We start from the raw sequence: 25,732 nt of genomic DNA, 5'->3' as shown, positions 1-25,732 counted from the left end.
AGCTGCTTGGCATGCAGCTTAAAGCCCCAGCAGGATAAATTGGGGTATGTCTGCCTAGTCAGAGCTACCCAGCTCAGGGTTCAAAATCCCAGTGGAAGGAAGCAGAGGCTTCCCCTCACTGGGGACCTAGCTGAGCAGCTCTGAGCATGCTGATCTTTGCTGAGCATACCGAGCAGCTCTGGCTCTGCCTTGTGCTGCTTCACATAGGGTTTAAAGCCCAGGGGAGGAAGAGAAGGGGGAGTAAGCTGTAGGCTCCCCGCTGTTTCCCTTCTCAGAGCCTCTGCTGCCCAGTGCAGTTTAAAGTCCCAGGCTGGGGAAGCCCATTGCCTTCCCCTCACCTCACCTCTGGTCAGGCCAACAGTCAGCTGATTTTTGGCCATTGGCCACACCATTAAATTTAAAGCACCATACAAACAGACCATAAAAATGTTGTACATTATATGTGGAACCTTTTCATAATTTGTTCCCCAATTTATGGAGCATTAAATCAGGTGCATCCTTCCTATTTATGCCATGATTAACACATTAATCACAGCATAAATATGATGTGTAAGTCCCATTTAGGTGCCTATAAAAATGATTTGACTATGACTCTAGATGCGGAATACCATGATATAAAAACTCATTGCTTTAATTATGTGCTGTTCTTTTAAGTATGACTTCAGACATTTTCTTTTACATTTATTTCAGTTACACATGGAATATTCCAGTGAAATGGCATGCTGGGAACACAACAACGCTGACATTTTACAATAAGTCAGAGTCTGCAGGTAAACTTCGGTAATGCTTCTTTTAAGAACAGTAATGTGGGAACTGGAGCAGAGCTTTAAACATTTCATTAGTAAAAAATGAAAAGAAGCAGAAACAAAATGATGCTTTTCAGTGGTAGAGTATCCGAAGTGGTACAATGTTTGGCAGTCAGGTAAAGATCCTTCTCTAGGAAAAAATAGCCAGCCCCTCCCATATACTTATTTATGCTACTGAATTCTCTGATTCAGGAGTCCTTTAGCATGTCCTAAGTCAATGCTCACTCAAGAAAGTTGCTAAGAATATGTTTAATTTGAAATGTGCTGTTCCATTGAACTAAACAGGGCTAAATCACATAGCTTCCAGAATTAAAATTTAGGGCAGGAGTGGATCCTAGTAAATCAAAATTTAGGGAGGGAGTGGTCTCTGGCAGTGAATGTAGGAAATCTGGGTTAGCACAGGTGAAGATAACAGGCTGCAGGAGCTGGCATTGGCTGAAGCTGTTTTCTAAAGCTGGTTACAAAAAGGGAAAAACACCAGCCCCCACACACACCCTACCCTATCTCACCTCCTGCTCCTTGCCCCCTGCTTCTGTAGCACCTCTGCCCCAGCTCCAGTGCAGCCAGTGACCCAGCAAGGGAGAAGCAGCAGTTGTAGCTGTAGATCTCACCCTGGTGGGGCTGGCGGGGCCAGAGAAGAAGGTAAAGGGGAAGCAGGTGGTGGGGAGAGGGGAGACAGGCTATGCACTGTCTCCTGTGTTCCCCCCAAACTGTCCACTGGGGGTCTTCCCACCCCTACTGCATGGTCTCCCCCATGCTTTGCCTGCCACAAGCCCCCTACTGCACCAAACAAACCACCCCAGACCAGGACAGCAAGAGCTTAGTTCTGACTTTAGACTGAAGCTAGAGCTAAGCCACCACCCGCCTTATGACAATACTCAAATCTAAAATGAGGCTTTCCCCCCCACATGTTCATTGGAAGGGGGGAAAAAACCTCATCTTTGATTCCAGTAAATACAGTAATTTAAGTTTTGTTTCAATTACTTGCATTCAAAATCCAAAATTAAATGCTTCGTTGTGATCCAAAATCAGAGATTTGTTTGAAAGGATTTTCTTTTACCATCCATATCACAATCCAGTGGGCCATGAGTGATCTCATGGACTTTTATGGGCTGCTTGTGTGAGTAAGTGCTTCCTACTGTGACTACCATTTGGCTCATTAGCACAAAAGTCAACTTCTGTAAAAACAATAAAAGCTTAGGGCCAACAGAGCCTTTCCAAGGGGGCTGGTCTCTTCCAGCTCTAAACTTCTGTGATTCTATAAAGGAACATGAACATTAATCATGTGTATGTGAGTATTCATTTTCAAACAGTACTTTATTTTCTTCATGTTCTTTCTAAATACACTGTTCTGCATTTAAAAGTCAAAAGTATTTCTTATTCTCTGCTAAGAGCTGGTATCAATAAACTCCCCTTTACTTACTGCCAAGTTAGAGCTACTGAACTAGAATTATGCTATATGTCCCAGTGGAATTTGCAAACCAGGTTACAACTAAATAGGGTTTGGGGGCCCAAGATCTTTTCAATGGCTCCCTAGTCATGTATTTAATAGGTGAAAATTTTATTATTGCTGTTTCTTTTCTGCCACAGGAATTACCATAAAGCCCATCAACCCACCTCCCAATTCTTTCTTGAAAATAAATACAGCCCATGTTGGATTTTATCGTGTAAATTATGAGCCACAGACATGGAAAGACTTAGCCAATTACCTGATTAAGAACTACCAGGTAAGTTGTACAAAATTAATTTGATCTAGTTACAAGCAGCTGGTTTATGGGGTCTCTACATTATCAAAATTTCCTCTTCAGAATGTAAATCTCTTGTCTTTCTTTTTGGTCCTCCCAATGCAGTCATTTTCATCTGCTGACCGTGCTGGAGTTTTGGATGATGCCTTTTCTTTGGCAAGGTAGGCATCTTAAAGTAACTTAAAATGGAAGTTTCAAAATAGCTTTCATATCTTCCCAGCAGCTATTATATTGGACTGAGTGGCTGAAATGAGATTCTTTAAGGGGAGGAATAATTTAGGTCCAATTTTCCTCCATAAGGAACAAATTCAAGTGCGTGTGTTTGTGTACAACTCTTGTTGGTATCAATTTAGAGCCAATCTTTCTGCCCTAATATAAGGGGTCTGATCTTGACCTATTGAAGTTAATATGAATTTTGCCATTTACTTCAATATGAGCAGGATCACAGCCTTATTTCCTTTCTAGGCAAGCATATTTCCTCTGAAAGGAGTTTTTCAGGTAGATGAGTTGCAAAAATCATTGCCAAAACAGGATTCCAAATAAAGTCATAATCTCCTAGGAGTGTGTCTGTGATGTGCAATACAAGTTATCCCAGGTTCTACATGGCACTGTCTCAGTGTCCATATTTTAAGTGCCTGAGAAGTGTCACAAAAGATCTGACTCAATGTGACTTTCCACAGACATCCCAAGATCCATTAGATTAGTGGTTCTCAACCAGGGGTCCATGAGCAGGTTTCAGGGGGTCTGTGCTGCCCCTCACTCAACACCCCCCACCCCATCTGTTACTCCTTGCAAATGGTGCAGGGGTTCTAGTGGTGATGGCAATGAGTCTTACCACCCCACTCCACCCTCCTATGCTAGGTCCCACACCTGGGCCGCAGAGGCAGCTCCTGCCTGTACTCATCTGGCCAGGTTGCAGCTCTGTGCCTGCTGTGGGAGCACAAATCTGGGGGGAACATGCCCTCCATGGTCCCCCAACATATCTACTATGCCCCACTACATGTTGCCTATGGCTCCTCTCCCGTGACTCACCTATGCTTCCCCCTGCATACTGGATATGCCAAAAAAACAGTTGTTGTGGCACCGGTGGGCTGTGGAGTTTCTATAGTGTGCTGGGGGTGGGGAAGGCCTCAGGAAGAAAAAGATTGAGAGCCCCTGCACTAGATTTCCTGTTCAACCATGGGATATCAGAATAGTTAATGAGATGCCCATGTTGTGGGTCATCAAGGCTTACCGCATGAATGAACACATGCTACTATATAACTATGAATGGTAGTGACAGCATGGTAGTGACAGCCCCTTCAGCGCTGCTTTGTTCCTGTGCGCTGCTATTAGACATATAATAATAATAATAATAATAATGCTTCTGAGTGTTTTTTGGAAAAGGCCTCCTGTGTAAGTTTTGTACCCTTTTTCAAAGTTCATTATCTGGGACCCTTTAGGGTGCCATGATATTTTCTTTAGTTCTTTAATAGTCATTAACACACAATGCAGACAATTCCTTTTACCTCGGGATAAAGTCAAGGGCTGTTGTGGGAGTGAAATTGAGTAGCTGTGTATAAAAGAGATAAACGGTGAGAGAATTAGAAAGGCTGTTGATAAAAGTCCTATTAAAAAAAAAAAAAAGGAGAAAAACAATGTGCCTGGTTAATTTCCAGGTACAAAACCAAAATGCCCACACAATCTTGTACCCATATACTTGTGCATACAAAGGATTGTTATGAACATTAGTTTGATCTGCCTCGTACCCACCGTCACAGGAACAGATCTACAAACTTCATGTCTAACACACTGAAAATCATCATCACTGTTCCTGAAAACTGACAGTGCACTGTACACTAGAATGAAAGCCATTACAAATAAAATACTATGAAGTTATTGAACTTAATGATTAGATCTTTACAGGCAGTTCATCTCCTCTGTGGGGCCAAAATTTACAAAGGATTTATATCACTTACATTATGCATTACAAACACTAGTTACTTTTTACAATGAACTTGTGAGGCAGGTTAAGTATTAATAACCCCAATATGCAGGTAAAGAAATTGATGTGAATGGAGGTTAAATGATTTGCCAAAGGCCAAACAATGATGTTGATTTTAGAATTCATGGCATGGCTTTCTGTTCTTGTGATAAAGCACTAAATCCCCCTAATTCTTGCAAATAAAAACTCAGTCAAATTGTGAACAATTGACTCCAAGGATGAGCAGATTCTCTGAAGGGTAATCCCACTGAAGTCATTATAATTTCCCACAACATTCACAATTTTTTTCTTGGATTTAAATAATCCAGCAATGTTTATTTCTGTGTCTTAAATGTTTTAAGTTTTTAAAGCTTGTATATGCCAACCATTTTGCATACATGGCTCTGTCAGTGATCTTCTGGGTGGCCTCATGCAAGTCACTTCCACCACCCTGTGCCTTAGTTTCTCTCTTTATAATATGGAGATAATGGTACTAACCTGAGACATGCCCACTAAAGCATTGTGGATTAGACTGATTATTAGACTTTCGGAATTGTAAGGCAGTGAGAAATGTGGAGATTTTCAGCTGTCCCATTATATCAGAAATCTCCAACAAATACAGGTTGGAATCTACATTATACATAGCAATAGAACTGGGTGAGTATCAGTCTTCCTTGCAATTTTAAAAGCAGGACATTTGCTCCGATAGGCCAGTGTTTAGGGGATTTGCCTGGAACACAGGAGACCCACTGCGAGTTTTTGTTCAGCCTAACTTGAGCCTTGGTCTTGCATATCTGAGGTGGATTCTGTAACCACTGCCCTATTGGTGGGTGTCTCTGGCTCTGCTTGGGAACTGAAATTTCAACCTATAGCTGAGAAACCTTCCCTGACAAAACTTACATGTCCCTACAAAAAGGCTGCAATTTCAGTTAAAAAGCTCCCCATTTTCCAGCAAAAGCTATTGTGTTATCAAACTTCTAACCAGCAACGTGTAGCTGTCTTTCATTCAGGCCTTGGTTGGATTGCCAGGTAATTCAGCTTCTCCAGAATAGTTTGTAAAGCTAATAACCAAATTATTACAGTTCTCTCAGTACTCTGGTGCTTAGTGCTGAATGGATGCATCTCAGCCTGCTATAACCATAACCACAAATTATACTGAATCCTCAGCTGCCTATACATGTGCTCGGAGGTGGGGGCCTGAGTGGGGCATTTTAATTAGAGTGGTTCCTGGACAGCCACTCTAATTAAAATACCTCACTGTCATGTGTATTAAGCCCCCGCAGGTTTAAAAATGGCTGTGGGATGCTTTATCTAAATCTCATTCGATGAGGTTTAGATAAAGTGCCCCAGCAGCCATATTTAAATGCTTAGGGCTTATACACATGACAGTGAGGCTACACTGGAGCACTCAAATTAGAATGCAAACCAGCAATGTGTATAGGCATGCAAGTGCCTGATCAATGAGGCCAAACATCTCCTATAAACCATTTCCTTCAGGGAGAGGATTAAGAAAACTGCTCCTCCAATACCTCCTGGTAGTTGCAGGGAAAAGAAAAAGATGTACCCACCTATTCCTAGACATGATAAAGAGATTGAGGATTTTCCAGAAATACCTCATTACCCAATCTGTTGTCAGTATGATTTTTTTTTTTTTTTTGGAAAATGAAAAGAGAACTTCTTCCCTCAGATACTCTCACAAAGTTGGAGGAGATGAAGCTGTCTGACTCTTCTCCATTTTGAATTTAGATGAAACTAGAAGTAACTTTATTCATACCCAAAGAGGCAAAGGCGCCTGTGATAAGCCCCCCCCACCAACACACTTTCTTAGATTGTACAGTAGGATCAATATATCAGCTACACAATCCTCATAACTAAAAAAAAAAAATAGACATAAGTGGGCATAAAACAAAGTCATTCAAAAAAATCCGACATGAATAAGACAACGAAAAATATGATTCCAATTAATATACATATGTTATTATCTCTATGTTTCTATTTCAAGTGTGGCAGGTTTTGAAAGTTGCATCAGTTGTCTTTTCTTTCCTCAGGGCTGACATTGTGAATTACTCTGTCCCTCTGGATCTAACAAATTATCTACAAAATGAAACAGAATATTTACCTTGGCAGAGAGTTATAGTGGCAGTAACATATCTCAGTGACATGCTTAAAGATGATAAAGATTTGTACCCTGTTTTTCAGGTAATGCAGCTAATGGAAGTTCTTACTTTCAGTCTCCAGATCTTACAGTTCATAATTTTCAAAACAAGAAAAATAATTATCTTTTATCTTTATGATTTCAGCATTAAAAGAAATGCGCTGGAAATTTATAAAATTCTTAAAGTATATTTTTCAAGAGGCTTAATATAGGCTTAATATATACAATTCTTAATATATTTTGCAAGAGGCGTTTTTTTTGATCCCCAGTCTGGGATTATAGTCACCCACCCATCTCAATTCTTCTCAGCACAGCCATTTTTGTGCCAGCACAATCTTGCATCCTACCAGCAGGATTGTACAACGCAGCAAAACTTCTGATGCTTGTCTACACTGTGAAATATAGCTGTGTCTGAGTGTAGTTGTCAGCAAGTATAACTGCTGACCTGGAACTGAACATGGATTAATAGTCACTATAAATACAAACTGTATTCAGCATCTTGTTAGGGAACAAAGTGAAGGAGTAATAGTTTACACAGATGGTTACATTTTGTAGTGTACACAAGGCTTGAAGAAAATGGAATACCTTCAAGTCATATCAGTGTATCACAACATTGCAAAGCAAAGGTACAGCATGTTGTTCACATCATTTTATGCCACAGGAACTTTAATGAGAGGGGTTTTTTCTTTCTTTAGAAAATAACTTTTTTTTCTTCAAATGATATTAGAACTTTCCTAATGTTTCTAAAAATGAAAAAAGATAAACTATGAACACAAAAATCCTATTAATTAATGAAACCTATGAAAGTAATCCCAAAATCTCTTTCAGAAAAAATTTCAGACTCTTGTTAAGCCCATTACACAGCAGCTGGGTTGGAATGATGAGGAAGATGGTCCTGGAACACATGTGAGAAGGTTGGGACATGGTGTTTTTTTTTAAGTAATATTACATATAGATTCTGGCAGTGCTGAGCAGTGGGAAAAATCCTTCTCTCTCTCTCTGTCTCCCTGTCTAGGCTTCTTCGTGCCTCTGTTTTAGATTTTGCGTGCAGTATGGGTGATCAAGATGCCTTGAATAATGCTTCTAAATTATTTGAAGACTGGATAAATGGAAGAAGGTAAATGGGTTTGGGATTCAGTTAAGATACAATATATAGTGCCAGAATAAAATAAAATCAGGAAAAAAGCCATCAAATACTGCTCTGTTTATTCTAGTCTTCCTGTAAATCTCCGGCTTTTGGTGTACCGCTATGGGATGCAGAACTCTAGGAATGAGACACATTGGAACTACATGTTTCAGAAATACCAAACTACTCCATTAGCTCAAGAGAAAGAAAAGTTGCTGTATGGCCTGGCATCAGTGCAGAACATCACACTTCTGGACAGGTGACGTATTTCCCCATTGAAACAGTCCTCCTCTCCCTTATCTCCCACTCTCCTGTACTATAGTTTTTGCCACATACATGGTAAGATATAGAGCACAGCATTTCTCAAAAATGGTCATTTAAGAATCTCCTTTGTGATAAAGCTACAAGCAGTGAGCCAAAAACTTTGCTTCTCGACTGGAAATAATCTGATCTAGGTATTCGTGTAGGCATAGAATGACCCGTACTACAAGCTGTAATAGTGGGAAGGTATTTAAATGTCCCAGTCAGGGTGAGCACACCAGTGTACTAATGACTGTATAAAAGCCTAAAACAATATAGCTCCTGCCTCAAAGAATTTACAAGATGGATCAAGTGTATGGAGCAAAAAATAGAAGTGCAGACAGTCAAAAAGCCCGAGGCTGAATTCATTCAGTCTTTGCAGGTTTACTTAAGCTGCACAGATTAAATTGAAACAAAAGTGAACAGACATTTGCCTTTGATTCAGGAAATGTAGTCACATGCCTGCAGTGGCTCAGGCCAGAAGCAGGGGAGTGCTAGAGCATGGCTCTCTAGCTGTGTGTTCACATCCTTTTCCTGCTGCCCCCAAGGTCTCTGGGATTTGCAGTCCAGAATCCCAGCAGCAGAACTCTGCAGGGTTGCTCATTACTTCATCTTCCTGCTTCCAGATACCTCTAGGATTTGTAATCCACAGGTGCAGCCAACAGTAAGTTTGAGCGGGAGAAGGGGTATTTAACCCCCCTCCCTGGCCCTATACCCCAGCTGGGGTTTGCTTAGGGGGAGTCCCCTCCACCCATAAACTGGGCTGCATCCCCAGCTGGGATTGTCTCCCCATCCTCTTGTTAGCCAGACCTCACTGCTCCAGCTAAGGAGCAGAGGGGCACGCCTAACCCTGCTCTCTGGAGCAGACAGCACAGCCCAGCCCAGGCCAAGGCTGGAAAGCATGCTGAGGAGCTGTGATTTTAACTTGAGCCGGAAAGGGGTTTGGAACAGAAGTTTCATAAACCGGTTTAGCCCAAATCAGTTAAGTCTGATACTACATTCAACGAGGTTTATCTCAAACTAGTTTCAGCCATTTTGAAACTGGTTTATGTGCACTGAACTTCTGTTCTGTTACAGGTTTAAACCAGTTTCTGATTGCTTAAACCAGTTTTTGTGTAACTTTATGTCCCTAGCCCTTGAGGAAATGGGAGAATGAGGATGGTGTAATAGTAAAGATAAATTGGCCACAGAGCCCAGCAATGTTCATAATTTCATAGGCCCTTGTCATTTAAAGTTGATTCATAACTCACCATTGAGTTAAAACATGGTTTATTTAGAGCAGCCCAAACCTGTATAGTGTAAAAATTCTTACTATATTAAACTAACAAGATGATCATGGCTATTCTCCAGACTGAGTTTATGAGTAAAACAATGGGGGAGAAAAAAGACACACAGCTTGAGAAAACTGGTTGTGCACTCTGTCACTTCAGTAAGAGAATCCTCTTGTCCAAGCGACAGAGTACACAAGCAGTCATCAGCACCTATTTGCAGCAGCTGAAAAAGTTCCTCTTTGTAGCTGCTACAAAGTTATATTGCAATGTTATGATACAATAGTTATGACCATGCCATATTACCTAAGTATATATCTCTGTGACAGTGGCTTCATTTATTTTTTGAGACACCAGTCACATTGCTGATCTGCTGCAGTTGTAGCCTTTTAGCACTCACAGGATTTCATCCTATTAGATGAAAGAATTTTAACCATCTTGTTGGTAGCAAAATCTCCTAATGTATATCTTCTCGGTCAGAGATAGGCATACTAAAGCTCGCTTTAATTTAGCTAGCACAGCTAACTATGGCAGTAAAGACATAGCAGCACATTAGTTGAGAACTAGCCATCTGAGTGAGTATTCAGGACCCATCATGGGGTTGTAGATCTGCACTGAATTCCCTACCACTGAGACTGCTGTTATTGTTACCCAAGGTAATTATATTAAGAGTAGCTTACAGATGGGGAAACAAACCAGTCACCATGACTCACCAGTCCCACCATGATACAGAAGCTTTCCCATGTATCAGCTACTCCACAGTAACCGACTGTGCCTTACCCCACAGTAAACGAAAGCCAAACTGCAGTAGTTTAACCCCAATGGCTAAACTACTGTTCATTAGATGTTACTGATCAAATTATCAGTGTGCATGTGGGCAGTTGCACAGAGCAGATAATGTATGGTAAATTCCCACCCCCCCCAACACATACAAACTTTTACCATTTAGTAACTAGTTAGTTTGCACAGGTCTTCCTGTGCTTCACTCATTTATACTTCCTCACTGCAATGGAGACATAACCATAGAATTAGGGTCAAATTTTTCAGGAGATGTAGGAACCTAAAGTCTCACTGACTTCCAGTGAGGATATTGCTAAACACCTCTAGTGCTGTCAGAGAGGGACCTTCTTAACCATGTTCCTACTCACTTGCACTATGCCCAAAGTGTGAGGGTGAAGCCACTCTAGGAGTACCTGTCTAATCCAGTGGTGCTCAACCTTTTCCCTGCAGACTGGATGGACAGTCTGGTCCACCTGTGGGCCAAATCCAGCCGGTGATCCTGATCCAACATCTGGTGCAGGGGCACCATCTGGCCACACAGAAGGGGGAGGGGGCTGCCCAATCACACCCAGCCCTGTGGGGAAAAAGGGGTGATGTGCCTTGGCACCAACCTAGCCCCGCAAGGAGAAAAAGGGGACTTGGCCCAGTCCCAACCCAGTGACCACCCAGATGCAAAGGAAGGGGGTATGGCCCAGCCATGCCAGGGAAAGTGCCCACAGCCTGGCTCCAACAGGCTATATGGGGCTTGCATCTGGGAATTTGGCAGGGTGGAATGACTGCTGTTCCCCCTCTGCCACATTTCCTGGCCTAGTGGGAGCACTGTAGGCTGGATTCCAAGGCTCTGTGGGCCACAAGTTGAGCACCCTGGTCTAGTCACTCTCAAGAACACCAGAGACAGAGAGGCCAAGAACAGCTGCCCGAGGTGCCCCCAGATTGGTTTCTTCTGCCATATTTCTAGGTTTGGTATGTACAAGCAGAGTGGATGGATAAGACAGGGTCATAAACCATAGGAAAACAGAGCTGGAAGAGACTTTAGGGGTTCAACTCCCTGCTCAAGGCAGGATCATCCCTGTCCAAACCACCCAAACCAAGTGTCTGTCTGGAGGTTCTTAAAAACTTTGAAGATTCCACAACTTGTTCCAGCGCTTGACCACCCTCAAAGTGAAGGAAGTCCCTACTAGGATCCAACCTTAATTTCCTTTGTTGTTACTTAAGTCTGTTACTTCTTGTCCTGTCCCTTGTGGACACATGGGATAGTCTGTCACAATCGTTTTTATAACCACACTTAAGCAGTAGTGTAAAAAGTGGTGGACAACTGGGGCCTCAGCCTCAAGTGCCCACTTCAAGGGAGTGCAAGGATGGCAGCATCAGCTATTGCCAGCTCAGGTGCCACAGCCAACATGGCCCCAACCACCACCACCCAGGACACTGACCCTGGTTGTTAAACCTTTGCTCTTCAGGTATTCAAAGACCTCTCTGTCTTCTCTTCACTAGACTACATAATTCCAGTTCTCTCAGCTTTTCATTGTAAATCAGGTTCCCTTGACCTCTAATCAAGAGTCAAAAGAGTCCATCCTCCAAAGTACCAGAGATTTGGTATAAAACACACTCAGAGGCCTCATCCAGACAAACACAGTCATGCAGTATATAGCACTACAGACCTGTCTGTGGTGCCACACACCACAAATTCAGGAGTTCCCCATGATGCTACCTTGCAGCGTTGGGGGCTGCCATGTGCTCCATGCAGAAAATGAAGGGAGGCACATGTGGCGGTAACACACACATCCCAAAACTGGAGCCTAGCGGGTCAGAGCCATGGTCCAGGTGCCAGCAGGCTCCTAGCTGTGGGAACACCATGGCTGCAGCTTCTCCAGCCCCCAGGACCCCAGGTAAGACTGCTGGGGCCAGTACAGTAGCTTCCCCAGCCTCCCCTACCCCACCTGAGGTAACCTGTGGCGTGCCAGAGGGCACGTGGCACAGACATTCCCTGGGGACAAGAGGCAGCGGCACAAGGTGTGCTGCTGTTTCTTGTCCCTGGGAAAACAAACATCTGCACTGATGTGGACATGGCCAGAGAGGCCAAAATGCTTGCATTGTTTTTGAAAATTTTACACGTAATGAATGTTCCCTTTTTAGGCCCAGCTATTTCATCTATTTTTTAAAAAAAAACCTCTCTAGCATCACTTTTTTTCCCTAATAAAATAACAGCTGAGGTGTAGCAATCAGTTGGTTTAGGTTGGCCTCAGCAAACAATGAGTGACATGAAAATATGAAGGCTTTTATTATTTCTTCTACTTACTCTTACAAGTATATACCCACTTAATTAATTATTTTGTAATCTATAATGAAAAAAGCTATAAAGCCCACTTAATACAGATATGATTTCTCCTAGGTATCTAAAATACATTTACGACACCAATCTTATTAAAAGTCAGGACGTGTTTACTGTACTGAAGTACATCTCCTATAATACTTATGGCAAAAACATGGCATGGGACTGGATACGACTCAACTGGGAATACTTAGTTGGCAGGTATGTTGAACAGACTCTCAATGTGTTTTGCCTCTAATTTGCTGACCATTTTTAATTTTTTATCTTACTTTAATGGTTTCTGCATGAAGAACTTAGAGTCATCAAAGGTATAGGTTGTAGCCATGTTGATCTAAGGACATAGGCAGACAAGGTTCTTTGGGTGAATCTGATATCTTTTATTAGACCAACTTAAATAGTTGAACATTTTTTTTTTTTTTTTCTTACCAAGCTTTCAGGTTTAAAAACTCTGTCAGGTTGAGGAAGTATCTGCAGTTGGTGTGTGCTCTTCCTGGATGGAAACAAGTCATCAGTTCCTAGAGTCATCAATGCATTTCTGTCACAGTGAGATGAATCTTGCAACTTCTCTGGGCTTTTAACTTTTCATAGAAGCAAGTGGCTCTAAAAGCCAGTATCTTTTCATGAGAAGATAGTTGTGCTGAATATTTCAGCCTACAAGAAGCTATTATCAAATAAAAAATCTTAAACTAATGGTCTAACCTACAAAGTCTTAGTCTAGTGCATATAATGGGTTGTCCCTGTGTTGTTTATATTTTGCTTAGGGTAAATAACCAAATCAAACAGCTTTTGGAGAGTAAAAGCTGGGACATAGTCCCAGCCATCCCACAGACCTCAGAAACCTTGAGTATTGTCATCTAAGGGCCTTTTCTGATAGGAATCTTAGCATGCATTTTATCTGAGATTTAATAAGCAATACCATGCCATATGAAAAGTTGGACTGTGTTTTGGAGTAGTTGCCCAGTAATGCTCGCTAAGATCTCCGTCCACTCTAGATGGGACTGGAGCTGACTGTGCCCCCTTCCCCACCACTGACTCCAGCACCAGGCACCACAGCACCAGGACCCATGAGGATGTGCATCTTCCCCACTACATGTCCAGCACTGCTCAGCTCAGAAGTGCCTGTCCCTGGCTTGCTGGGGTGACTCAGCAAAAAGTCCTAACTTTGCTATGATATGATCATGCTTGGCACATATTTTACTGCTTGAACACATCGGGCACATCCAGACCTGCACTGACGTTTGGTTCCCCAGGGACAACTAGCAATGGAGCACCTTGCGCCACAGCTACTTGTCTTTGGGGAACACCCATGCCAAGCACACTTCGGCATGTGGCAAGTTACCCCAGGGGTAGCGAGGGAGGCTGGGGCCAGCACTGTGCTGGTCCCAGAAGCTTTAGCTGGGGCTCTGGGGGCCTCTCAGGGCTGCAACCACAGCAATTCTGCTCTACAGAGCCTGGCTGGCAGTGGAGCATGGCTCCAGGTGGCCCAGCTCCATTTTTCAGCAGCGCTTGCTGCCTGAGCGTGCACCATGCTGGGTTTTTTTTCCCCATGGTGTGTGTTTTTTTTTTTTTTTTTTTTTTTTTTTTTTTTTTTTTTTTTTTTAACCCCTGGCTATCCCTTGCAGTGTGGACAACACTAGACTGTAGTATGTGGCGCTGCAAATGTGTTTGTGATGCCACATACTGCATGACCACGCTCATTTGGACGCACCCATGGATGCTTGCATTTTAAGTGCAGTTAATGTGTCCTAAATATAACGTGCAACATGGCTTTAACCCTGCCTTTTGTTCTGGTTAGTGTAGCTGCCTTAGTGCAGCACTTGCAGACAGGCTACTTAGTTTGCTGAGAGGTAGAGCTAATGAGAGCAGGCGCAGCTGTTCAGCAACACAACTATATGGCTTCCTGCTCAGGAAGAAACCTACAGCTATCTCCTGAACTGGAAACCATATCATAGCATTCATGTGGCCCTGTGCTCAGACTCATTATTTCTACTTCCCAGCAATAGTTAGTTTATATGGCTGCAGAGCTAATTTTCTCGGGTGCAACAACAGGCAAACATGTCTCCTGACCTGGAAAAAGCAGAGCCAGCAGAGATAACAGAGCGTGTTATCCTCCTCTCCAGCTGCAGCAGGATGCTGCCTGGTCCTACAGGGACAATTTTGTGGCAGAGGGGATCAGTAACCCCAGGGTTCATCTTTCAAATCTGGGACACAGCCTTGAAGTTTAAACCTGTCCCAGAAACTTCAAGATGGTTGGTCACTTTATCCAAGATGCTGAGTGCTCAGTTTGGCACAGCCTGCACAGTTCTCAACCTTTCAGAAAAAGGTCCTTATTGAAAAATCCATGAAGGATTCTAAAGGCCTCATAAGCCCTGCCACACCATTTAAGCTGTCCCAGGACAGCTGTGTGAGTAGCCACCAGTGGAAGAGCTTCACATAAATCATAGAATCATAGAAAATTAGGGTTAGGGACCTCAGGAGGTCTAGTCTAACCCCCAGCTCGAAGCAGGACCATCCTTACCTAGATCATTCCAGCCAGGGATTTAATGCCAGGAGCCTGGGCAACAAGCAGGACGAGCTCGTCCTCCTGCTCAGTGCAAAGAAATATGATGTCATTGGGATAACGGAGACCTGGTGGGACTCCACCCATGACTGGACCACGGGTATAGAGGGCTATACCCTGTACAGGAGGGATCGTGTTGACAAAAGGGGCGGGGATGTAGCTCTCTGTCAAGGAAAGCTACATGTCCCTGCAAGCTGATGTTGGCGACTGGCATGGACAGCTAGAGACCCTCTGGGTAAAAATTATTGGGGAATTTGGCACAGGGGACACAATGGTGGGAGTCTACTACAGACCTCCCATTCAAAGTCCTGAGCTTGACCAGGAGTTCGCCCGGGAACTGACTGAGGCCGCTTGCTCCAGGACCTTGGTTGTCATGGGTGACTTCAATTACCCGGACACCTCGTGGGAAGATCACTCAGCTAAATCTGAGCGGTCGCAAAGCTTTCTCTCGTGCGTGGATGACCTCTACCTGACTCAAGAAGTCTATGGGCCAACGAGAGGCAAAGCGCTGCTTGACCTGGTACTGGCTACGGGGGACGACCTAATCGGCGACCTAGTGATTGATGGGAAGTTGGGTGACAGCGACCACGAGCTGATCACCTTCACCATCTGCCGTAAAGCTGGCAAGTCAGTCAGCAACACAGAAGTCCTTGACTTCAGAAAAGCTGACTTTGACAAGCTCAAGAGGCTAGTCAGTCAGGCCCTCAGGGACCATGACCCCAGGGAGTTGGGAGTTCAAGAAGAGTGGTTGCTTCTCAAGGAAGCGATCCTCAGTGCACAAGCTAAATCTATTCCAACATGGAGGAAAGGCAGCAAGAAGGCACAGCAGCCCCCCGGCTCTCCAGAGACCTAGCGGACCTACTGTGGCTAAAAAGGAAAGCCTACAAAGGATGGAGGATGGGATTCACCTCCAAGGAGGATTACACTGGTCCGGTCCTGCAGGGAGCAAACTAGGAAAGCCAAGGCTGCAACTGAACTCCAACTAGCTTCAGGCATCAAGGACAACAAAAATTCCTTTTTCAGATATGTGGGGAGCCGGAGGAAAAGCAAGGGCAATGTTGGACCCCTGCTAAACCAGATGGGGCAACTGACAACTGACGCCCAGGAAAAAGCCAACCTATTAAATAGGTACTTTGCGTCACTCTTTCATCAGTCACACGGGATGCCCATGCCTGCTATGGGACAGGGAAATCTGGGTGAGGGGGATCCCCTACCCTCCATCAATGCTGACCTTGTGAAGGAACACCTTGAGAAGCTGGATGCCTTCAAGTCAGCTGGCCCTGACAACCTGCACCCCAGGGTACTCAAGGAGCTGGCGAGCGTCATAGCCCAGCCCCTGGCACGGATCTTTGAAAACTCCTGGTGCTCTGGTGTAGTGCCCGAAGACTAGAAGAAGGCCAATGTGGTGCCGATCTTCAAGAAAGGGAGGAGAGTGGATCCGGCTAACTACAGGCCCATTAGCCTGACTTCTATCCTGGGGAAGATCTTAGAAAAGTTTATTAAGGAGGCCATCCTTGAGGGACTGGCCCAGGCTAACATTCTAAGGGATAGCCAGCATGGGTTTGTTGCGGGTAGGTCTTGTTTGACCAATCTCATTTCCTTCTATGACCAGGTGACCCATCACCTGGATGAGGGAGAAGAGATTGATGTCTTATATCTTGACTTCAAAAAAGCTTTTGATCTGGTATCCCATGATCACCTCTTGGCCAAACTGCCCAGTTGTGGCTTTCGCTCCACCACGATCCGCTGGCTGGGAAATTGGCTTTGTGGTCGGACCCAGAGGGTTGTGATTGATGGCAGTCACTCATCGTGGTGCCCTGTGACCAGTGGGGTCCCTCAAGGCTCTGTCGTGGGACCCATACTGTTCAACATCTTCATTAACGATGTGGACATTGGAGTCAGGAGTGGACTGGCCAAGTTCGCTGATGACACCAAACTTTGGGGCAAAGCATCCACGCCAGAAGATAGGCGGGTGATCCAGGCTGACCTGGACAAGCTCAGCAAATGGGCAGACGAGAACCTGATGGTGTTTAACACCGAAAAATGCAAGGTTCTCCACCTTGGGAGGAAAAACCTGCAGCACCCTTATAGGCTCGGCAGTGCTACGTTGGTTAGCACTACAGAAGAAAAAGACTTGGGGGTCATCATTGACCACAAGATGAACATGAGCCTGCAATGCGATGCTGCGGCTAGTAAAGCGACCAAAATGCTGGCTTGCATCCATAGATGCTTCTCGAGCAAATCCCGGGACGTCATTCTCCCCTTGTACTCGGCCTTGGTGAGGCCACAGCTGGAGTACTGCGTCCAGTTTTGGGCTCCACAATTCAAAAAAGATGTGGAGAAGCTTGAGAGAGTCCAGAAGAGAGCCACGCGCATGATCAGAGGTCAGGAAAACAGATCTTACGATGACAGGCTGAGAGCCATGGGACTCCTTAGCCTGGAAAAGCGCAGGCTCGGGGTGATCTGATGGCCACCTATAAGTTTATCAGGGGTGACCACCAGGATCTGGGGGAACATCTGTTCACCAGAGCTCCCCAAGGGATGATGAGGTCGAACGGTCACAAACTCCTGCAAGACCGTTTCAGGCTGGACATAAGGAAGAATTTCTTTACTGTCCGAGCCCCCAAGGTCTGGAACAGTCTGCCAGCGGAGGTGGTTCAAGCATCTACATTGAACACCTTCAAGAGTAAATTGGATGCTTATCTTGCTGGGATCCTATGACCCCAGCTGACTTCCTGCCCTTTGGGCAGGGGGCTGGACTCGATGATCTCCTGAGGTCCCTTCCAGCCCTAATGTCTATGAAATCTGGGTCTTTAAAACCTCCAAGGATGGAGATTCTACCACCTCCAGTGATTTAAGCACTTTCCCCAGTGCTTAACCACTACATAAACCCAGTTCCTTCAGCCTTTCCTCATAAGTCATGTACCCCAGCCCCCCAAACCATTTTTGTTGCTCTCTTCTGGACTCCCTCCAACTTGTCCACACCCTTTCTATAGTGGGAGTGGCCCAAATTGGACACTGTACTCCAGATGTGCCCTCATCAGTGCAGAATAGAGCAGAATAATTACTTCCTTTGATCTGCTGGCAATGCTGTTACCAATGTGGCAACAAGGGCACACTGCTGACTCATATCCATCTTATGGTCCACTGTAACCCCCCAGATGCTTTTCTACAGAGCTGATGCTTAGCCAATCAGTCCCCAGGCTGTAGCTGTGCATGGGATTCTTCCACCCTAAATGCAGGACTTCATACATGTCCTTGTTGAACCTTGTGAAGCTTCTTTTGGCCCAATTCTCCAATTTGTCTAGGTCACTCTGAATTGTAGTCCTACACTCCGGTGTATCTACTACACCCCTACAGCTTCGTGTCATCCACAAACTTGCTGAGGGTGCAATCCATCCCATCTTCCAGATCATTAATAAAGATATTGAAAAAAACTTGTCCCAGGACCAAACCCTGGGGCACTCAACTTGATACCGGCTGCCAACTAGCCACTGAGCCATTGATCCATTGAGCCCGACAATCCAGCCAGTTTTCTATCCATCTTACCCGACAATCCAGCCAGTTCATCATCCAACCTATACTTCCAGAGCTTGCTTACAAGAATGCTATGGGAGGCATTATCAAAAGCCTTGCTAAAGTCGAGGTATATTATGTCCACTGCTTTCCCCACATCCACAAAGCCAGTTATCTCATCATAGGAGGCAATCTGGTTGGTCAGGCATGACTTGCCCTTGGTGAATCAATGCTGACTGTTTCTAATCACCTTCTTATCATAGAAAATTTGGGTTGGAAGGGATCCCAGGAGGTCATCTAGTCCAACTTCCTGCTCAAAGCAGGACCATTCCCAACTACATCATCCCAGCCAAAGCTTTGTCCAGCTGGGTCTTAAAAACCTCCATGGATGGAGATACCACAACTTCTCTGTGTAACCTGTTCCAGTGTTTTACTACTCTCCTAGGGAGAACATTCTTCCTAATATCTAACCTAAATTTTCCTTGCTGCAGCTTGAAACCATTGCTCTTTGTTTTGTCATCTGCCACCACTGAGAACAGTCTAGCTCCATCCTTTTTTGAACCCACCATCAGGTAGTTCAAGGCTGCTATTAAATTCTTTCTTAGTCTTCTCTTTAGACTAAATAAGCCCAGTTCCCTCAGCCTCTCCTCATAAGTCATGTGCCCCAGCCCCTGAACCATTTTTGTTGCTCTCTGCTGGACTTTCTCCAGTTTTTCCACATCCTATCTGTAGTGGTTGGCCTAAAACTGAACACAGTACTCCAAGATGTGGCCTTGCCAGTGCTGAATAGAGGAGAATAATTACTTCCCTTTACCTACAGGCAACACACCTACCAATGCAGCCTAGTATGCTGTTAGCCTTCTTGCAGCAATGGCAGACTGGTGACTCATATTCAGCTTATTGTCCACTGTAACCCCCAGGTCCTTTTCTGCAGAGCTGCTGCCCAGCCAGGCAGTCCCCAGCCTGTACTGGTGCATGGGATTGTTCTGTCCTAAGTGTAGGACTTTTGCACTTGTCCTTGTTGAATCTCATAAGATTCCTTTTACCCCAGTCCTCCAATTTGTCTAGGTCACCCTGAATCCTATCCTTACCCTCCAGTGTATCTACTGCTCCCCACAGCATGGTGTCATCTGTCACTAGGTTGCTTCCCCCATTCAGTAAGGGACCACACTTTTCCTGACCTTCCTCTTGTTGCTAATATATTTGTAGAAACCTTTCTTGTTACCTTTCACATCGCTTGCTAGCTACAACTCCAACTGGCCTAAAAAACGGGAGAAACGCCTCAAACCAGTCAGCAAAAATAGAGTTGCAGTGGGAGGAAAATAATCTGCAAAGACTTTGTGTCCCAAATACTCATGAAGTAATGGGAAAGAGCTGCATCTACTATATCAACTCAGAGGCTTGAGCAGCAGCTACAATAGAAATGTACAGTAGACCCATGTCCTAGTCTACACCTGCCAAATTTCTAATAATTTCATCCACCCACAAAGGCCCCAGAGATGCAGATCTTTTGCAGGTTAATTGAAAGTCATCCTTAATAAACTATGATGTTTGCCATGCTAAATGGGGAAATCACCAAAATAATCATTCAGAAAGCATTTCACGTTAATAAAAATACTCATTTAAAAATCAACATAGTTTACTGGGGGCTGGACTTGATGATCTTCCAAAGTCCCTTCCAGCCCTAATGTCTATGAAATCTATGAACATGGGAGATTGACATTATAGTTTTCTTGGATTTTGCTGTACTTTTATCACAGTGCAAGCGTGTATAGTCAACAATTTTGATAGGAATTTAAGAAACTCAGGTAGACCTGATGCTAATAAGGGGTTACTTTATCCCTAAATGATCCCTAACAGCCAGTGACAGAAGAAAATGGGAGCAAGCACCATAGAGTGGATGGAATGGTTGTGTGAACATTTGCTGCAGCAGTTGATTGTCACTCTGTGCCATTACAGAACTTTCTTTTTATTCACACTGTTATGCAATCAGGTTTTCAGATTTATTTCTCATTCCTTTTTCTGCTAACAATGAATTCAGCATCCAGCTTTCACCTATCTACTCACATTGACTCCTGAGAGAAACTTTCAGTCCTGCTCTAGGAGTTGGACGTTACAAAAAGAAATTGTGTGCAAAGTACACAAGGGGACAGGATCAAAGCAAACTTGCGAGTTTACAGCGGATCTCTAATGGTCTGTAGTCTTAGTTTCACAAAGGCATATAAGCACATAAATGTTTTGTCATAGAGATTTCTGTTACAAGCTTGATTCCAAGGGGGAAGAAGGGCCTTGGAAATGTTCTTCAAATACAAGTGAGATCTTTCCAGGTGCAGATAAATTGCAGGGTAGTAAAAAAACCTTTGGTACTGTGATTTAACAAATATTTCTGGAAACATCTAGAGATTTGGGGTGACATGTATTTCATCTAATCAGTTAAACAGCTAAGTGCTCTCTGAAGTGTTTAAAAGAACCATCTTGCTCTTTTTTTCAAATATATGTATTTTTTCAGATACACTATCAATGATCGAAATCTTGGACGAATAGTATCAATAACACAGACCTTCAACACTGAATTTCAGCTTTGGCAGGTATGGACACAATACCTCTAATAATTTTAAGACACTAAACTGTAAGATATTTAAGGCAAGGAATTTGTCCTTTTAATTCTCAAAAATGCCTAACACACTTTAGACTACTATAGCATTATTCAAATGCTACCAGTTCAGATCTGAAGTCCTCTTTCAGGAAAACTTCTCAGCCTTCAGGAGTGCAGGAATCAATCTTATAAAATAGCATTTTCTTTACATAACACACTTATTGTTGCATATGATTTCATTTCCATTCTCTCCCTCATTCCTTTCTTTTCCAGATGGAAAATTTCTTTGAGAAGTATCCTAATGCTGGAGCAGGAGCAGCACCCAGGAAGCAGGCTATTGAAACGGTGAAGAGCAATATTGAATGGCTAACACGAAACAAGAAAGAAATAGAAGCATGGCTAAAACCTTAATGTATTACTTTCAACTTGCAAAAAAAAACCCTTAAATTATATGCACTGAGACCCAGGTCCTGAAAGCAATGAGAGTTAGGGTCTAGGACTTACTGTTTCTTATGTAAAGGTGTTGTTATATGTTCAAATTCACACATGCTAACTCTAAGGAATGTTAGGTGATATTAAAATTAGCAAGTGTTACGAGCAGTTGCACATTAAGGATTAATACCTTCTCTAACATGTACGGCTCTGACTTGCTGTTAGAGGACTGGCAAGCAAGGGTGTGACTAGGGGCTACCAAGTCTGCCCAGCTTTCCAGCAGCTCCATGCCCTCCCCTCCTTACAGCTCCTCATCAGCCTCCCATTCACTTACCCCTCCACTTTCCCCACTCATTTATGGCCTGGCTCTCCCTGGCTCTGTTAGGCTAAGGCAGTAGAGTTTCAGATGCTGTCTGTGGGGGTGGGTGGGAACAGCGCACCCTGGGATACTGGAGTACCACAAATTGTTATTATTAGCCCCATGGAAGGGACTGGCATTATTGCAACATGAGCTGCCTAACACCAGCTGGAGATAATCCTTGCCTACAAAAGTGTAACTTTGTGGTGTTCAGAGGGCACTTAGCTTATCTTTTCCTGCCTTACTGAATGGACACTCCCATCTTAAGAGTATTTAGCATGTGCAAAAGGTAACATTTAACAACACCCTAAAACACTGGGAAGTTGATTTTCAAACCACCCTTTGAATTGCATGCAATTGCCAGATCACAATCTGCAAACACTTATGCACCTGAATAACTTTACCCATGTAAGTCCTTCCACTAAGATACATGATCCTGTCTGTAGAAGTAAAGCTACTTGATGTAAAAATTGGGCATTTCTTTGTCCAGCTGATTTATTTGTCCAAGTGATGGCAAAATTGGGCATTTCTTTGTCCTGCTGGTTTATGTCCATCTAGACAAAGGCAGCCACATAGAAGTATTTAAGACACTCAGGGATCCTTTCAAAATATACTTTTTTAGGTTAATCATTCCAAAGGACACCTAATTGAGCAGTAATTTGTTTAAAAACCACTTTGTATATTTATATCTGCAAAAACCCCCAGATGTTTAGGATTGAGCTTTGCACTCTTATTACTAAGAAATGCCAGTTACTCTTGTCTCTGGTACTGGTACTAAAGGAATTGACATTATTATTTTAACTCACTTTATTATTTGGCATTCTGTATGTTTTATATTTTGGTGGCATTTGTATTATCTCTATGCCCTGTCAAACAAAGAGCCTATGACAGCAGGCACTGTAGACAAGTAAGGAGGTCTGTCACCTCTTCTTTCTTTGTAAAAGCACAAGGGAGCATGAAAGCTTGCCTGCCAGTCTCTCTCAAAAACAGATCAGTGGAGTGAGATTGTACCTCCTTTCTCTTTTTGCACTGATATACACCCCTTCTAAGGGAGAATATTGCTGCAGAGGGATACTAAACTATCTAAGGCTGAAATGAGCAGGGCTTTTATCAAACTGCCTGCCCTACAACTCCCTTAGACCACTGCAAGGAGGCCAGAGAGCAGCTTGGCTGACCTCAAGTGATTAACTGTGAAATAATAAACATTTTCCCTGACTTTCAAAAGTTTGAGAGTCAGGAATAGTGAAGCTCAATTCATTAGTGCTCCCTTCTACACATTTCAGACTAAATCGACCTTAGGATGCTTGGATGGCTTCATGGGAGATCAGGGAATACTAGTGATCTAATCTATTGCTCTGTGAAAGGAAGTGTCAGCCAGCATTCTGCAAATAAACTTCTAAGGTTTTTTAACTCCCAGTGAGTATAACTTGCTACCAACGTTTGCTGCTATTCAGAAAAAGAACAAGGCAAGAAGCCAGGAGTTTTCTTCAAAGCTTTTGCCTTTGAGTAGCTTCACAGTCTGAGATGGGTAGTGAAAGGGAAGCAAGTGGTGTACAAAACCAAAACATGCATGATAGCTTTTCACAGTGCAGGAGCTATCCAAAATGTACTTTTGTGTTTCCATTTAATGAGTTCTTGTCTGCTTGCCTACTTAACAGGACCAGTATGTATCACAGGTATCTTCGATCCAGTCAACTTGTCTTTGTATTGTGAAAGACTTTGGGAATTAAATAAAACCAAACACACTGTGGTTTCAGTGTTTTAAGACAGCATTGTCTTTAGCCCAGCGCCCATAGACTTCAGAGTAATATTGATAATGCAAGGTGGAGCATGCCAGGCTTGTTTATCTATTTTAAGGTAGAGAGTTTTGGTTTGAACAAAAATAACTCCAGCAGCAGAGCTTAAATCCACCTCCCTCCCTTCACCTCACAGGTTGCATACTCACCCCTGCACCCTAATAGGCACCCCCCACCACACACACCAACCTTACTCCTGTTGGACCCACTCCTCCTCCTTCCAGAGCAAGCCCCCACCCACAACCTCTCCTCCCTCCTTCCCCAGACCCAAGACAGGAAGCTGGGGGGTGGGGGGCAGAGGAAGGGGGCTCTTCTCTCCTCTCCTGACCCCTACCAACTGCCTGAGTGGAGAGAAGCTGTGCTGGGCCAGGTAGCAAGGAAGGGGAGAAGCCCCTGCTGCATGCCCCCCCAGCTATACTGGCTGGGGAGTGGCCAGGGCAGGGGTAGGGACCTCTGCTCCCCTCCCCTCCCCACCTGGCCCAGCTGCCAGGTGCAGGCAGGACACGGGTGGGGAGCAGAGGCTTTGCTGCCTCGGCTCTGTGATAACCCAAGGGCAAGGGCTGGCCCAGTGCCCAGCCAGAGCAGACGAGGGCCAGCTAAGGGGTGCCCCCCTGCCCTGCAAGAGGGGCTAGCGGAGGGTGGGCATGAGGGCACCTGGGATGCTGGGGGCTGCAACCTAATTTGGGTTGAGAGATCTGGGACAGAAGTTTTATAGGCCAGTCTAAACTGGTTAAATCTGATATTACATCCATCCAGGCCTATCTTAAACCAGGTTCGCCATTTTTAAACTAGTCTATGTGGACTGAACTTCTGTTCTGTTACAGGTTTAGTCTAGTTTCTGATAACTTACACCATTTTATGTACAATGTCTGTACCTAGCCTATAAGTTGGGTGGCAAAAGTCCACCCAAGCAAGTCTCATTTAGGTGCCTGAAGAACAGGTTTGAATCTGGCCCCTGTGGACACATTTATACATACTCTGGTGGGTGTGGGGGGGTGGAGCTTTAATTAGAGCGGCTCTTGGAGCTGCTCTTATTAAAGCACCACTGTGTCTTGTTTTTCAGTGTCCCCATGCTTAAAAATGGCGGCAGAGGTGCTTGAACTAAAACTTATTTCAAGAGCTTTAGTTCAAGTGCGCCCACCACCATTTTTAAGCATGAGGACACTGATATATGACATGCAGGAGGCTCCTGGAGCATGATAATTGCCATGGTAAATCAAGTCTGCTCCAATGCACTATAATTACAGTGCATCAGAGCAGGCTCCATGCTCATGTACAGGCACTCTATCTGCTTAGTTAAGACTGGGCCATTTTTTGTTTCTTAAATTATTTATTTTCATCCTTTCTGGGAGGGAATGGGTATGGTGTCACCTCTTTAGTCTACGCTGAAAGGACAGGTACAGCTGAAAGGGGCAGGGGGTTCATTTTGGATTGGGTTAAACTTGACACTGGCAGATGTTACACACCTTCATTCCCAACAAATGTAAGACCACTAAGCTCCTTTACAAAACTAGAAAGGTGAAGCAATAGCCGCCTGCATCCAAAACACAAGCACATGTAGCCTGTAGGTTTTTGCTAGGCTTTATTTTAATAGAGGAACATACATACCAGAGAAAAGCAGGAAGAAAACATTACAGAAACAGAAAAAGGAGCTAAAAACTAGGACCAGTATCCTGAACTAGTCTTGAGAGAAGCTTTTGAGACCAATGGAGAGGTCTAACTTTTGGGATCAAGTGCTGGCTTGGAGCTGTGAAATAGGAAACAAGTAAGGCACAGTTACTTTCCGTATTCAAGGAAACGGGATTGTGTGAATGTTTTGCAACTAAATAGAAATCCATCGAGATACTTTTTGCTATAATTTCTCTTCCTAAATGCAACCATCCACAGGACTCCAAATATGACAGGCTCATAAGGAGTGTTAGTTTGGTTTCCATACTGATATTAATTGGGCATGGAAAAGTGGAAGTGAATCCAAAAGACTCAAAGAAAGCCAGCTTTT

General features: G+C 43.9%; 1 protein-coding gene across 1 annotated transcript in view; it reads left to right on the top strand.

Annotated features, from left to right (window-relative positions):
• Positions 1-23,702, top strand: part of ENPEP (glutamyl aminopeptidase) — a 61,432-nt gene extending 37,730 nt beyond the window's left edge. Inside the window, exons 11-20 of the mRNA XM_090036688.1 lie at positions 691-770; positions 2,397-2,533; positions 2,657-2,712; positions 6,563-6,713; positions 7,498-7,583; positions 7,685-7,786; positions 7,884-8,054; positions 12,536-12,676; positions 21,061-21,139; positions 21,421-23,702. Of these exons, the coding sequence (XP_089892814.1) occupies positions 691-770; positions 2,397-2,533; positions 2,657-2,712; positions 6,563-6,713; positions 7,498-7,583; positions 7,685-7,786; positions 7,884-8,054; positions 12,536-12,676; positions 21,061-21,139; positions 21,421-21,558 (1,141 nt within the window). The 3' untranslated portion in view covers positions 21,559-23,702. The remainder of the gene's footprint in view (positions 1-690; positions 771-2,396; positions 2,534-2,656; positions 2,713-6,562; positions 6,714-7,497; positions 7,584-7,684; positions 7,787-7,883; positions 8,055-12,535; positions 12,677-21,060; positions 21,140-21,420) is intronic.
• The last annotated feature ends 2,030 nt before the right edge of the window (positions 23,703-25,732 follow it).

Source organism: Crocodylus siamensis, chromosome 2 (genome assembly GCF_052110815.1).
Source record: "Crocodylus siamensis isolate JL-2025a chromosome 2, ASM5211081v1, whole genome shotgun sequence".
Taxonomy (NCBI): Eukaryota; Metazoa; Chordata; order Crocodylia; family Crocodylidae; genus Crocodylus; species Crocodylus siamensis.
The sequence above is the reverse complement of the archived record's forward strand: the minus strand, read 5'-3'. Positions and strand labels throughout refer to the sequence as shown.